The 15556-nt window shown below is 44.0% G+C and overlaps 7 protein-coding genes across 7 annotated transcripts; 3 read left to right on the top strand and 4 right to left on the bottom strand.

Annotated features, from left to right (window-relative positions):
* Positions 1–95: 95 nt before the first annotated feature.
* Positions 96–602, bottom strand: FSST1_000226 (uncharacterized protein; the record flags this gene model as incomplete). Its single annotated transcript, XM_083228239.1, has 1 exon — positions 96–602. The coding sequence occupies one exon, from the start codon at positions 600–602 to the stop codon at positions 96–98; it is 507 nt and encodes a 168-aa protein (XP_083090408.1).
* Positions 603–1691: 1089 nt separating this feature from the next.
* Positions 1692–2791, top strand: FSST1_000225 (uncharacterized protein; the record flags this gene model as incomplete). The annotated part of the gene is made up of 2 exons (XM_083228228.1): positions 1692–2339; positions 2399–2791. 2 exons carry the CDS (start codon positions 1692–1694, stop codon positions 2789–2791), a joined length of 1041 nt encoding a protein of 346 aa, XP_083090407.1.
* A 202-nt stretch (positions 2792–2993) lies between these two features.
* FSST1_000224 (uncharacterized protein) lies at positions 2994–3597 on the bottom strand (the record flags this gene model as incomplete). The annotated part of the gene is made up of 3 exons (XM_083228217.1): positions 2994–3142; positions 3214–3249; positions 3300–3597. 3 exons carry the CDS (start codon positions 3595–3597, stop codon positions 2994–2996), a joined length of 483 nt encoding a protein of 160 aa, XP_083090406.1.
* A 675-nt stretch (positions 3598–4272) lies between these two features.
* Positions 4273–5634, bottom strand: FSST1_000223 (M24 family metallopeptidase; the record flags this gene model as incomplete). The annotated part of the gene is made up of 1 exon (XM_083228206.1): positions 4273–5634. One exon carries the CDS (start codon positions 5632–5634, stop codon positions 4273–4275), a length of 1362 nt encoding a protein of 453 aa, XP_083090405.1.
* A 3095-nt stretch (positions 5635–8729) lies between these two features.
* Positions 8730–9080, top strand: FSST1_000222 (uncharacterized protein; the record flags this gene model as incomplete). Its single annotated transcript, XM_083228195.1, has 1 exon — positions 8730–9080. The coding sequence occupies one exon, from the start codon at positions 8730–8732 to the stop codon at positions 9078–9080; it is 351 nt and encodes a 116-aa protein (XP_083090404.1).
* A 1262-nt stretch (positions 9081–10342) lies between these two features.
* Positions 10343–11419, bottom strand: FSST1_000221 (uncharacterized protein; the record flags this gene model as incomplete). Its single annotated transcript, XM_083228184.1, has 1 exon — positions 10343–11419. The coding sequence occupies one exon, from the start codon at positions 11417–11419 to the stop codon at positions 10343–10345; it is 1077 nt and encodes a 358-aa protein (XP_083090403.1).
* A 2567-nt stretch (positions 11420–13986) lies between these two features.
* FSST1_000220 (SET domain-containing protein) lies at positions 13987–15449 on the top strand (the record flags this gene model as incomplete). The annotated part of the gene is made up of 2 exons (XM_083228173.1): positions 13987–14367; positions 14424–15449. 2 exons carry the CDS (start codon positions 13987–13989, stop codon positions 15447–15449), a joined length of 1407 nt encoding a protein of 468 aa, XP_083090402.1.
* Positions 15450–15556: the final 107 nt, after the last annotated feature.

Here is a 15556-nt window from a genome sequence, read left to right as displayed (position 1 = left end):
GTTAAACGTATTAGTTTTCCCGTTATTGTCTAAAGTAAATGACCTGTTTATTGTCCCAACCTTACGAGGTTGATACCAGCATCGTCAATCGTTCTTTACATAACACCACCAGCCACCACTCCCGCCATCACTGCCATAACAACAGTAGTATAGAACCCAGGTTGGGCCCCCTTTCCACCACTGTTTCTGATAAAATCGTAACCCTCCAAGACATACTTTTCGGACTCGACGCTTGCCAGCATATTCCCAGTACTGCCTATCAGCCTAGCCTCAAAGTAATGCTCCGCGTTTGGCGAGACCGTGTAGTGTTCCTCCATGATTTTGACAAGGCTTTTAGGGTCCCATTTATAAGAGCCTGACGATAGACTCAGGTTCGAGCCAATTTCCCAACCGCCTTGAGTCGTGTTGACAAGCGCAGAAAACCAGAGATTTAGGGCGCGGGCTTCTGGTTCGTTCAGTTCTCCACCCTTGGCGTCCCATGTGATGGTGATGGGTTGACTGATGTTGAGTTTCTCGTCCGGGTCGGGACCAGTAAATTCGAAGGCTTCAATGGCGTTGAAGAAGGCGCAGCCAAGGGTGGAGAGTAAGAATGCCGAACGCATCGTCAAGTGATGTCGGCCTTGGTGAGGACTTGAACAGTAGAGCTGGCGAAGATGATGGGTAAATGAGGTGGAAACTTTGCCGGATTTAGCTGTAATTGAGACTGGTGAAAATAAAATAGATGATGGTCGAAACGCGGAGGGTAACTAAAGAGGGACAGTGCGCTTCTCATAATAAAGTATTTATCCTAAAGACAAGAAACACTGCAGACACATATAAGCTCGTGACGGGCAGGAAAAGGCTTAGTCTTGTTGGTAGACCCTTGATCACCTACCTCTTTTAGCCACAGGCCTTGTGACACTACCCCTTGTTGCTTGGCGCAGAGTCGAGAACGAGTCGAATGCCACGTTGATGAAGCGGAGCAAATAGCCCAAGAATGGAAAGGGCCGACACGATATTGAGGGCAGACGTCGGAATAAAGTTAGAGGATCATCTGAGGCTATTACGTAGGATAAACACGAAGATTAGGGTTTTTTTCAGTGAGAAAAGAAGATGTTGCTCAAGCGAAGTCAGCTTGGCGTTGGGGGTATCGTGGGGTGAAGAATATTATGAGGCCTTTCGTATCCATGTTGTCCAACGGCACAGTACTTCATAATGGTAGAACCAACAACAATTTGCGCAGTTGAGTCCAAACTGCTTATCTCGCCACAAAGCATTCTCGTAATTTGTGCAACATTGATTCTTTCTTCATCCAGTTACAAGTGGCATAGACAATAGTCTAGACCATACTCACATTCTTTAATTTCAGCTTTTGGGGGCCATTTTTTGTTGATAAACGACCAAGTGCATGAGAATACTACACCATGGATGAGAACGGAAACCACCGCGATGAAGAGGATCAGAACCCTTGATATGAGTACATCTATTCGTTTTGGAATATACACAGAGGTGTTAAACCTACAATCGAACATGCGGGTTGTGTGTCCGGAGAATGAACTGATGAAATTGAGAAGTATAAAAGAGGGCGTAGATATCCTCCAAATATCTTCTCATCAATCCAGCACGACATACTCTCCAGAGCACATCAATCCTCAGCACTTGCAGCCTTACTATCCTATCATCAAGACTACTGCTCTAGCAGATCAGTAATTATGAAGGCCATGCACGCCGTCACAGCCTATCTCATGGTTCTTGCTCAGCAAGCAACAGCTCGCCGCATGGACTGGGATGGAGAGCCCCTTCAAGCACCCAATTCTATCTTTGTTACCTGGGAGACTGCTCACAGTACTGGTGATCAGATTATCTTCGCGGCTGATAGCGAGGGAAAGTCTCTTCTGGCCTATGCCTGCGACAACAAGATAACTCTCAATGGCGTCCCTATCAAAGTCTCCGCCGATGAGGCGGGTAATGGAGATATCACCGTTGGAGACGCCCGCTACTCTCTCGAATTCCAGATCGCTAGGTCTGGTGGTGCTGTCTGCGAAGCTCGGTGGAATGCTGATATTACCGCTGTTGAATGTGAGATTCCGTGGACTGCCGGAAGACTTGATTTGCAAGAAAGTCTTCCGCACAATATCACGGCTGAGTGTCTTGGTCGTGCCGCTGATGATGACCTAGCCATGGTCGGTGTCTTGACTGAGGAAGAGATGCAGATATTTCCTGGTGTTGTTGAAGAGGAGGAACCACAGCCATTGGATCCGACACAGCTGCAGTCCCGCCAATGCTTTGACCAAGCCCCGGTTGTTCGCAAGAAAGGCAACGGGAATCCGAAGAAGTGGAGGTACCACAAGCAGATTACGGTTCGTAAAGTCTTTCCCCACAGAACCCTCATGTTCACAAGCTAACAGAAATACTTTAGGAGCGTCTGGACTGCGGGACAGGCGCCTGCGAAATAGCTAAGGGACACGAGTGGTCCATCACTCACTCGGCCAGCTTTTCTCTCTCGGGCCTGAAGAAGGCTAGCTGGATCAGCGCCGGCTACTCGGTGGCGTGGACGAAAGGGAGCTCTCAGATAGTTAACTGTGCCGGTACCAAACACCAGATAATCTGTGTTGCGCACTGGCATGACCACCAAGAGTATACCGTGGATAGGGAGCGCCGGAACACGTGCTCTATGATTCCAATCAAGGATTCTTACCGCACGTTTTCGCCTTCAACGAAAGGGAACAGACGGTCATTTTACTGTAAGCGATCGAACTGCCAGGGATCCGGCCACAACGGATGGGTGTCGAAAGGAAACGGTGTCTGGTAAGGACACAGTCGTCTATGTATGGAGTGTAGTTTATTTCATCTGGGTACCTAGCTATACCCCTTGAGATGTAGTCTAACGAGATGCTGTAATAAACTACTTTGACCATAAAACATATCTTCAATTGGCATTCAACCACATAGTGCTGGCCAATATGTATATAGTACTTCTGTATATATGGGGTGATACAGGCAATGATGAGAAATTAAGACCTGCTGCCTTGGTTGATCTGCCCAGCAGTAAAGCGTGTACGGCAATTAAACTTGCGGTGACCAACAACCTTATCGTTTTCGCTGATGACAGTAAAGTCATTACCTGTGGTAATCTCACAATCACCATATCTGACGCCATCGCCTAGATGAGAAGGTTAGTGAGAGTACTTATCATAATGTAACTACTTGGGAAGTCAACTGAGAATAACTTACGTCCGTACATGCCCCAATTACGGTCTTTGTAGATAGCTTGGATATTTTTAGTAAACTGTGAGTTGGTGAGGTAGATATAAACTTACTCCAATGGTAGAGAGGGTTATTGGTGAAATGCATCTCCAGTTGTTCAATGTCGCGAACTGGACCCATGTATCCGCAACCGCTTCCCTTGCACCGAACACCGACCTTACTGCCGCTGACATCTGACTTTTCGGCCCATCGCTTCATCTTTCTCATCTCGTCCCATGTCCTAGGAGTGGCATCGTGAATTTGGTAGTTCTTGAAGTCGGTTGCTGGAGATGTGTGATGTGTCATGAAGACGGTAAAGTCGGCGAGGGCACCGGAAGCCCCGATAGCAGAGAGGAAGAGTGAAAGCTTCATATTGAAAGGTTAAATTAAGAGAATTGGACAAGTTCGGTTTTGAGTTTGTTGTAGATAATTGGCTAGTGATCTGTTCAAACTCACACAGCAGGGACGGGGCCTCAATATATACAAGATACTTTACACACAACGTACTGCCTCACATATCTTCGGCTGACCCCACTCAGAGAGAATACAAAATAAAACCATGGGCATCTCCGCGGACTGATCCATGGGCCAAAATACCTTTTCTAGACGCTGAGCATTATGTGAGAATAGTGTCCCAGTTTGGTGCGTTCGCCGAGATCCACCTCACGATTGACCACTCTATGTACACGGTCAGCTTGCATCAAAAAGGTCCATTATATATGTGACAAGGATACTTTTTATGCACCGTTCTTCTTGCTCTAGTGGGTAGCAGAAAACATAGTCTTGTAAGTCTTGGTGTATAAGAATAAGTGGTCTAGGAACCATAGTCCAATGAGCATGAGGTGACCTACTATTTTTGTCTCTGAAGCTTCCAGTGGCTATTATTTCTAACGCTTTGAGGTTTATCCCCAAATGATCGTGAAATGTCGAATTATTTATTTGTTGATTAAATTGCAAGTAAAATTAAACACCCTAGCACTTCCCCAAATAGGCGTAGAAGCCATGACCGTAGATGACCAAAGATTCTAGTCTACATAGATCAGAAATCTATTCGAGAAAACTCCGTTCAAACGGGTAATGAGTGAGCAGCTCATAACCCGTTTCGGTCACAAGTAGTTGATTCTCCAATTTGACACCTTCTTTGCCACCGACTTCACCAACATAGGCCTCGACACAAAGAACCATACCTGCTTCTAGCTCTCCTTCATACCCATAGGAGTCAAGATCTTCGGGATAACGAATACTCGGGTACTCATCACACAGACCTACACCATGGAACATGACACCGTAGCGCTGAGCGCGACATGCTTCAGGCAAGCGATGGCCGTTAAGTGTCAGGTCTGTAAAGCTCACCCCTGGTTTGACCATTTCGATGTTGGTAGTGATGTGTTCATAGGCGATGCGATACAACCGTTTCTGTTCTGCAGTAGGTTCGAGGTCGCCGCAAATCCAGGTCCGTGATACGTCAACGCAGATACCGTATACACCAACAAGATCAGTGTCAAAGACCACCAAGTCTCCGTCGCGAAGGACTCGTGGTCCACATTCCTGATACCAAGGGTTGGTGCGCGGCCCAGAACTAAGAAGACGCGTTTCAATCCATTCGCCACCACGACGGATATTTCCAGCGTGAAGAGCAGCCCAGACATCATTCTCAGTGGCGCCAGCGCGCATGGCTTGACGCATCTCACCAATGGCAGCTTCGCAAGAGGCAACTGCACAGCGAATCGCCAAGATCTCATCTGGGCCTTTGATCATTCGCGCGTGCTCTGTTACAACTTGTCCGTTTGAAACATCTAGCCCCAGCGCGTCCAGAGCCCGTAATCCAGCGACTTCAATGCGGTCCACGGCTAGCCGACGGTTGCTGCCAGCATGCTGTCGCATCAATTCGTCAACCTGTGCGCCGAATCGTGCAGCTTGTTCTTCGGTACGGTTCCCAGTTTCGAAATAAAAGAATGACGCGCCGGAACGTCGTTCATTGATCAGAGGCAGATGTGCGGACAGATGATTACAGCCATGGAAGTCCCAGAGCACTACATAACCGCCTGCCGAAACAAAGCAGGCGCGTGCTGGATTGTGTGTGGTCCATAACTGCATGTTTGTTGTGTCAGTAGCATAGCGAATGTTGAGTGGATCGAATAGCAAGATGCCGCCAAGGTTGCGATTTGACAATTCATCGCAGATGCGTTGTAGACGATACGCACGCATGGTTGGTAGATGGGGTGGCTGCAGGCCAAGAGCTCGCCACTCATTAAAGGCCAGTGGCGTTGGTCCGATTTCTACACGGTCATTGTCGTTGTCTGAGCCATCGGGCTTGGATGTTGCGATTCGTGGTTTGGTAGGGTCGATGCGGCGAGCGATGGGAGGGATGGAGAATGGTGAGATCACTTTCAATGGTTCTTCCTTCATCGTGGACGGGACTTGCTGACAATTCTTGATACAATGGGTTAACAAGGCTGTGCAAGAGCCAAGAGGCGGTCAGGCTTGGCTTTGTCACAAAACCTGGAAGACAATTGGGATAGCTGGTCTTCAAAGAGATGGACTAAACTGTTGTGATCTGTTTTGTTGGGATGACAAGAAGTGGTCTGACTGCAGTGAAGGTTCCCTGGGTATATAAGCAACGCGGAGAAGGGAAGGAAACAAGGACAATGAGTAATGGAGGGACCGGAATGTGATATAAACATCGCGGCTAAGTCACGCGCGCCTACGGAAACCAATACTATGCAGGGACTCGGAAGCGGTGACTTGGACGGGTGTTGATACCGGTGGCAACAATGAAAAGAGATCGGGAGAGTTTCCGGGAGTCCGGTTGTCATCATCATAGATACGTAGTCTCTCCGTGTTGATTGAGAATCTCACACGTTCAAGTTGATGTCTTGCCCAAGAGCTCATCGGCATCCTTCAACCAACAAAGGATGGCATTTCGCATAACAATTCCCAAGCACTTGATCCCCAAAACATATGAATTGTTTCTAGTTTAGTCTTTCTTCCTACTTCTCACAGACCGAATCAAAGCCACCGACGAGACTAGCAGAGCTGGCGAGCCACTACCAAATCTGCTGTCAGCGTTACACAAAGACCGCTAGGATTGTCGTTGAATGGATTATCTTCCGCTCCGACAATTTTCAGCCCACATCGGAATTCTCGTATTTTTGTCCGTTGGTAAGCTACCATCTTTGTCCCACAGTCCAATCTAATCTCGCCCTGCATGAAGCTCAACTCGAGTTACCTTGCAGCAGGCGCTTTGTGTGGCTGATTGAGCGTGCGGGGAAATCAGAATTTCAAGCTGGACCGATGAAATTGCACGGCCGGTGAGTTTGCCAGAGACGGTTTCTCTACCAGATGATCGGAGTGTCGGCAATGGAAAGTAAATTGTCCCAATTGCGTTCCATGCGAGGTTGCGGTGAAGCGAGGAGACAAGGAAATCGGACCCGAACACATTTTCGTACTATTGTTGCTTTTGGCGTTGGCTGGTAGGAGGGGTCAGAGGGTAAGTTGTTTGAACAAGTCACAAGACAATGAATTAGCTATGGGAACTTGCGGGGTATGTCACCTGGAACGGTTAGACAAAGACGGAACACGGTTTTAGTACCGGTACTTGGGATGATCGTGTACTAAAGTTGACGAGCTGAAATGTCATAGCGTTAACTGAGGCTATGCCTCAAATAAGACTCTGGTAAAAACGTAGCTATGTCGATTTCATACCTGGAGCTAAGAATAATTAATGCGACCTACTTAAATCAAGCAAATTACATTTGTACAAGATGAACCAAACAGGCCTTTGTGGCTTTCAGATCTTTTCAGCTCTGTTTTAGCAGTATGCCTAGCTTGGAGGTGGCTGAAACATGCTTTCTCATTTCACAACTCAGTACTGAAGTAGATGATTCTCGGGATTGGTTACCGAGATAGTACAAAAGCAAGGGACATCAAGATAAATAAGCTATGAGTACTTGCAGACTTAGCCAAGTCGAAAAGATAGATAATATTTTACGGTATATGCTGCCTGCAACCCCCTTCATGATATTCAATCCGTTGACTATAGAACGCAGGAGATACCACCATGTGATAATTGCAAGAAGCTAAAATTGTCACGATTTTCACTATATAAAACCTCTTCTATCATTACCGTTCTCTGCTAGAAAAGAATAAGTATAATATGTCAAGCTAATAGAATGTGGTGTGCAACTTGGCATAAGCCCCCACAGGCGTTATAGAGCCGGCTAGATCTAGGCTAATGAGTGAGGCAAAGCTGATAGGGCTGATATTAGTTATATATTTTATTTTATTAATTTCTATACTTTACTAGTAAATATAAGTAAATATAAATCTAAGCCTTTTAATAATTCTAATATTTAATAAAATATCTATATAGATTAAAAACTTATTATTTTAAAATAAGGTTTTCTTAATAATTAAATTTCCTATTAAAAATATATATAATTATTAAAATAATAATTAAACTTTATAATAAGAATTATATAAAAAAAGCTTTTAAATTATATATATAATAGCTATTTCTTTTTCTTATAATTATTAATTTATTAAAATTTAAAGAAAAGTTAATATAATTAAAATAAAAATAATTAATATACTTATTTATATAATTAATTAATTATAATCTTTTCCTTTTAATTTATAATATTAATTATATTATAAGTATAATATATTTATTCTTTAATTATTTAGCTAAATTATATATATTATTAAAGCTTAATAAAAAAAAAAATTTCTATTATAATAATAATTATAACTTTAAGCCTAAGGCTATTAAGGCTATTATAATATTATTATTAAAGGATTTTAATCTTATAAAAAAGGCCTTTTTAATAAGCTAGGATTTTAATTATTTTAATTATAATAATATTTTTAAGCTAATTATTTTTAATTATTAAATTTTTTTATTTAAAGAAAAAAAGGCTAAAAGATATTATTTTTATAAAAAGCTAGGCCTTTTAATAAAGCTATATAAAAAGCTAAAGTTAAATAAGAAATTAAAGGCTAAGAAAAAAGATTTCCTTATAGCTATAAATATAAAGTATATTTAATAGTAATTAATTTACTTAATAAAGTAAATTATTTATATTATTAATATTTTTAATTAAAAGATTAAAGTTATTAATATAAGACTATAATAATAAGTATTATATATAGAGGTAATTAAAAAATAGGGATTTTATTAAGGTAATTTATAATATTATATTAAAGTAAGGCTAAATCTAGAGGCTAAATTTATATAATTAATCTAGATTATATATAGACCTATTATCTTAATTTACCCTACCCTCTAGAGAGTAATAAAGTGTCTTTAACTATATCTTCAACTAGGGGCATATTTTATTTACCGCCTACCAACAAGTGGAACAATTGATAGCGACACTTGCAAACCAAGTCATATAAATACAGGCGACTGGGTCGCGGTACAAAGTCACAATAGACTTCACAAGCACTTAGCATTTTTTCACTTACCATTGGCTTCCTACAATCCACTTCAACCATCATTCATCATGTCGGGATTTGTTACACAAACAACGGTATCTTCTATTAGTTTTCCCTACACCCAGGTCATTGATCCTGTTGTCACTGTGCCAACAACCACATACACGGCTATAGATCCTGATGAGATGGATCTTCATAACGTCAAGGCTTTCATACCTGTTAAACCCGTTGATGTTCCTCCGCCAGCACCCAAATACAACGACATCCAACCACAAGTTCCGCAGAACCCTGGCTACCAAAAACCTAAAAAGCCCGAACTCGAATTAAACACCCCTGACAATGGGTCTGCAGCTACCATGTCTTTTCCAATCTTTGGAATCCTTTTCCTTGTTTTTACTTCGATGTTCAACATTGTATAATCAATTTGGGACTGCGAGTTTTAATGCACTTCTTGTATATTGTGATTAAAATGTGGCATGACATATATCAGTCCTATAGTTATCTTTATTTATTTATTTCTTCTCCTACGGATTTCCTGTATTTCTGTTAATCATATCGGCCTGTGAAGGAGCAGATTTATTTCACTTGTTCATAATAGAATAGTCGCCTAACCCCGTAAATCATCCATCAGCAGGACGTTCAAAATACTTTTTACTCCATGACACATCTTTCATCGCTGGAATTTCCTTCTAGCCGGTCTTAATTCTTTCCATTGTAGGTGTGTATCTATTAAATAGTGTAGCCTTTGTCGTCGAAACAGCACCCGACGTTTGCAGGTTTAACACCATGAAGGTCCGACGATGGGGTGAAATCAAGCGAATAACTCCAAGAGTGTATTTTACAACCTGATAATTGATCTGCTATCTGCCTATGTTAAATCCATTTTCTCGTGGAGGCGCAAATGTGTCTACAATACTAGACAGAAGCTATAAAAGGCCGAGTATGGCAAGAATCCGAAGGAGTCTTTGTATGGCCTCGAGATCTGCTTGTGGCGTTGGAAGGTATAACTTCAGTCTGTGATTCCACTTCTCGAGTTTCCCTTCATTATCAACCCTCATTAAAAAGGGTTTCCTGAGTGTTGGGAAGCAAGTGCGGTGTGAACACGGCGGCTGTGAAATGCTTGACTTTTGAGCCCATTATTTGTGAGGTACCCTTGAGAGTTTTATATGACGACGGGTGTTTGCCAGCTAAAGCCTGGCTCACGAAGGTCCATCTGGAAGATCCTTTGAAGTCCTTTTTCGACTCGCCACCGATACCATCAACGACGAAACCCATTGCCTGGACCTCAGGAGTCATGCGCATGGTTCGTCCAAATTATTTACTCTTCTCGTGTCCTAGAAGCTGCCAGGAGCCAAGATAGCCAGTCATTTCAGGAGAAAGATTATAATTGTGGTGTACTTCTCTGTCAACAGTAGGAGAGAGCAAAGACTGTCGTCGCTGTTACCAAGAATAACAGTAGCCGTCGCACTTTTAACTTTGCAGCCTTGAGGTAGAAAGCGTAAACAAATATATACTTATATTTGCCCTTTGTAAGTTAATATAAGAACCCAAGTTGAAAATATTTACAAAGAATATTATTATTGCCACTGCATTATAATTATACTTAACAGTCTAAAGCAGCTATAATATTAAACTGCTATCCTCCTGAAAGTATCCTCTCTTCCCCCTTTCAATCGTATCATTAACTATCAGCATTCCGATCCGCGTCCTTCCCACACTCAGTGTTATCAAACGTTGTCATCACTTGGCTTCCGGACTCAGTGTCCATAATTATGGCAGTACCATCCGCGATACTGTTTGCCGTGTTATATTCAATTTTGATGACCTTGCCATTGTCTTGATCCTGTATGCCGACTGTAGCGCTTGACCCCTTGCTTGGCGTCGTATAGTACCGGAATCTGACCGCATTGGGTTGGTTCTGTAAAAAGGAGATGTCGAAATGAAATATGCTGCTGCTTCCACTCTTGGTAACAAGCCACTCAATAGTAGCTTCAGTACCAAATTTGCCATCAAACACTTCGTAGACGATTGTGTTTTTATGCGTTCTCGACAGATACAAATCATCCCAGTACGGTAGATACGCTATGTTAGGGATGGAATTGGATGGGAGATCTTCATTGACGTAAGCATCGGCCCCACTCCCAAGTGATACTATTCCGTTGGAGCTGATATAGATAGTAGTTGCACCACTTGGCCCAATACCAAACGGCAGGACAATAGAGGCAAAGTCATCGTCATGGTCAAGACTATCATCAAAAACCGGGGTCGGGTTGGCCAAGGCGACTGTCGTCAGTGGATCCACGCTATTGCACTGGGAGATGGTTGTGGTGGCTTCGGTCGAAGTGGTCATATCGGTAGTAGTAGTTGTAGGCTGTTCAGTGGTTGTCTTTGACTCTTCAGTGGTCGTTGTAGGCTCCGCAGATGATGTCGCCTGCAAGGTAGACGTAGGCTGTGACGAGAAAGTGTCCGTCGATAGGAAGGATGACGAGTCACTTGAGACAGAGTCCGACGAGGCAGTTGTTGTATAAGAAGACAAAAAGGAACTAAGAGATTCGGACATGATCGAATTCTCGACTGAAGTAGTGGTGAAAAGAGAAGAAAATGAGTGAGTGTCAATGGATGATGAGCCTGAAGCAGCAGTGGCAGTTTCGGCAGAAGAGGTAGTAACGACTGTCGCGGACGATGGCTTACACGGGCTTGCGTAAACCACCGAGGCCAGTGCTGCAAAACCAGCAATCATCAACCTTGGTAAAGTCATAATGAATGATTTTTAGAACGAGTGAGGGAGAAGAGAAATAAGGAAAGTGGAAAAGGTGAAGGCCATGGGAAGAACGGCATTCACCCTTTTAACCTATCTTATAACCGCTACCTGATTCTTCGAAAATTAATATCGACGCCTTGGGATCAATAGTTTGAGATCGTCGCCATGCTAAGAGACCTTAGCTGCTTGCACTTAGGCATATTCCAGAGTATCTCCCCTGAACTAGCCAGTGACGCCTGCAGTAGCGGCCTAATAGCTTCGAAAATTTACTACCCTGTAATAAAAGATAGTCTCTCTATTTTAACGATAGGTGGGCTAGTTCACAAATGGCTGTCATGCTCCTTGTGTGCTCTTATCTAGATAGCTCTTGCGTTGCTGATCTATCCCAGTCTTCAGCCCACACTCTGACTATTCACCTATGATGACAAAAATGACCCGAGCCCCTCACAGATGTAATGAGTTCTCAAAAAGGTGGACAGACTGAAATTCCCACGCCTATTAGTAGCACTTATCGTAACATGGTCCAAACATACCCCAGAAACTCTCCCAACGGTGTGTCCAAGTCCAGATTTTCCTCGCAAATATCGCTCTCGGCATGTTGAATCAGGCTGCTCATTAGACGAAAGTCGCTCCCGCAGGTTGGACATTCAAATCTATATCCTGGAGTTCGCGAACGGTATTCGTGAGACTCGTAACACTCCTGCCCCCACCGCGTAACATCGTAACAATCTGTGTTAGAGCGACACGTACCGGCCTCTAGATGCAGCAGCATGGCCGATTCAGTAACGAATAGTCGGTCGCAGCCTGGACATTCTACGTCCTTGACGATATGGGTAATCGTGTGCTATTTCAGACGTCAGTTCATCGTATTGAAGATATTGAATGAGGTAGACTCACCATCTTTAGGTTCTGACTTGTGCGAAAGTACTTTCGGCAAGTGATGCACATATTATGCCTTTCAACATCATGTTCAACCAACTGCCCGGAGGTTCTGAATCGGTAATCGCAGGTGGTGCAGATATGGTGCCCAATTTCCAAGTGATCGTTCAAGTCGCCCTGGGTCCTGTAGTCGAAAGGATGGGGGCAAATGTGACAGAGATAATGATTTGCCGAGTCCTGAACATGTCGCTGCTTGGCAGACGCTGACCGAAAACTCTTGTTGCACCTACTGCAACGAAAGGGTTTCTGAGATGGCATCTTAAAGCATTTGGGAGGTTAAGGTGTTGCTGGAAAGTTGAGATCGGTGGGGGGTTGCAAGGTCTGGGGCGATAACTTGCACAGTGGGATTATTTTTATGAAAAGCCAAGGAAGGAGAGGTCAGTCCTTTTGGAGACGATTTTGTCCACCTATGTGGGTCAATTCTATCAATTCACTGACAGCTGCCTGCTGTAGGTAACTTCAGCTTGTCATTTTATCTACAGTTTGGACATATACCCTGTCGTTTGGTGGCTGCCTTCAATCATTAAGCGTCATTGAACCAGACAGTACGATGTGCATGACGATTGTAAGATACAGACACGTATCTCCTACTTAATTAGAATGTACTTCGGTTACACGAACGCGTATAACGACATTGTTTCCGTAATTTTTTGGGTTTCTGATTGGCGTCTCTTGTACCGACCTCCACATCCTTAATCTGTTTAGCAGTACTCTGTACCTTGACATCAGTATCAGAAACATTGACCGCGCATTGACCGCTGGAAGCATAAGAGACGAAAACAGGAGGTCGCTTTATGCCCCTTGGGCTATAGTTCTTAGACTACTTATTTTTATACGTCGAGGCCATCCTTTCTGCTACCCAGTAGCTTTATCACATTAGTACACGAAGCAAATAGTTATTAACTTCCTACCTCTAGAAGTTTAGAAAGAGGATCAACATTCTTGCAAATCCTCAGGACAGAAACACTTGTGTGGTAGGCCAAACAAGCGGCAAAACGTCGGGCTGTGACATGACGGTGCGTTGTCTATCCACCTCGCTATTTCTTACATAAAGCAACTAACCGTCTATCGAGACACCGTATTTTACACCTACAGTATCACTAAGTATTGAAATGTGCCTGTTTCACTCAGGTAGTCAGTCACTCAATAACAAACAACAAAACATGGTGTGCAAACACGACCGATTGGGGAAGGAAAGCAGAATTCTCGATTGTTAATTCGCCCGTTGCTAGACGACAATCTGAAGGACAAAAGAAAATCTTACTAAAGACGACAATACAGCCTAGACCTTTGTCAAGACTTACCTTCTGCTTGTTCCAACAATTCAAGTAAACGAGACTCAGGAAAAGTGAGGGGTTGAAGTAAAGTGCATATGCAGGAGGCCGTCCAACCCCCAAAACAGTACCTTCTGGATAGTGACATGAAAAGTTTGTAGTAAATTATTGGACGTGAAAGACAACGAAGCCCAATCGTGTTTCCCCACCTGTCACGGTTTTCACGGTGCATGTACTTGCGTTTAAACAAGCCCTGGCGGTGAATGCACTTGTTGAGTCCAAGAAGCCCGAAAACTCGAACACGCGCACTTTTTGTTTCTTCCGCACAACATCCCTCAAACACAACACAAGATGGGCTTTGACGCTGGAATTGACATGGCTCCTCAGCTGTCTCGGTCAGACGACGACCAAGACGCATGGAATGTCTTCATCCGCAAGGTCGAGGAAGAATACAGAGATGACCAACGACTGGAAATCAAGCCACACTACTTGTCATTCAACGCGGGCGAAGTACCTCTCCTCCCCTTCAAAGGGTTCAAGTTCATGCGCTTCAGCTCCAAAGTCTCTGGTGGTATCGCGACTACTACAGGAGTATGGGACATCATCAAGACTGTCACCCGGATGGCAAAGTCAGTATTCGGTTCACGTATCCGTTACTGGTGTGACGCAGACGGTGATTTCGGGCATTACGACTGGAAACAAGTCGGTGATTCAATCGAATCTTATGACAAGGTATGAACCTTTTATGTTGTTTAGCAATAACGTGGAACTAACTTCTCATTTCTTAGCCCGACGAATGGAGTGCGCCTGAGACTACTGCGAGTTCTTCAACCATCTCGGCCACATCTCGAGATACCCCAATGCCATTATGTGAGATCCAGTCAATTCCAGGCAAAGGAAAGGGTGTTGTAGCTCTTCGACAAATTACCATGGGCACGCGCATTCTCATCGAGAGACCTATCCTCCAAACAAACAATGCACCACCAGCCACACTCGAGCCCGTTATCGCAAGAAAGTTGAAGGCCCTTACGAAGGAAAAACAACGTCAATTTCTGTCATTGCATAACAACATTCCTGGAAAGCATCCTTTTAGTGGCATCATGATAACCAACGCGTTGCCTTGTGGGAGTGGGGCGAATGGTGGTGGTGCTGTATACCCTACCATTAGCTTCATCAATCACAGTTGTCTTGCAAACACTCACCATAGTTGGAACGAAACTCTTGGGAAAGAAACGGTCCACGCCACCCGAGACATCGCGCCGGGCGAAGAAATCACGATATTCTATGACGATGTAGGCCCGTCTGCCATTCGCAAACCTTGGCTGAAAGAGAACTTCGGTTTCGACTGCAACTGCTCGGTCTGCCTTCTACCACCTGCCGAACTGGAGAAGAGTGACAAGAGACGAGAGAGGATCCAACATCTCGACAGCAGAATTGGTGATCCGGTCTGCATGATGAATCGACCCAATGTCAGCCTTGGGAATTGCCGATCACTACTTCAAGTCTTGAAGGAGGAATTTGTAAACGGCACCACTGCCTTGGTAGCCAAAGCCTATTATGACGCATTCCAGATCGCCATTGTACATGGAGATGTAGCACGTGGAGCAGTATTTGCAGAGCGATCATACCAGGCCAGACTTCTGTGCGAGGGAAGAGACAGTCCAGAGACTCGAAGAATGCAAAACTTGGCTGAGAATCCAAAGGTTTACCAAAACTTTGGGGCCTTTTCCAAGCGCTGGAAGACGGAGAAGGGCAAGGTTCCCTTGGAGTTGAAGGGGGACAAGTTTGAGAATTGGCTGTGGCGACAAGAGTAGATCTGCAAATTAAAGTAGGGACATTGCAATAAATTGTGTTCATACATATTTCGGAGTGAACGTGATATCTCATTTCACCACTAGATGGTCGTAGCCGGCACTGAGAA

This window comes from Fusarium sambucinum, chromosome IV (genome assembly GCF_050947815.1).
Source record: "Fusarium sambucinum isolate potato_lamoka chromosome IV, whole genome shotgun sequence".
Classification (NCBI taxonomy): Eukaryota; Fungi; Ascomycota; class Sordariomycetes; order Hypocreales; family Nectriaceae; genus Fusarium; species Fusarium sambucinum.
The sequence above is the reverse complement of the archived record's forward strand: the minus strand, read 5'-3'. Positions and strand labels throughout refer to the sequence as shown.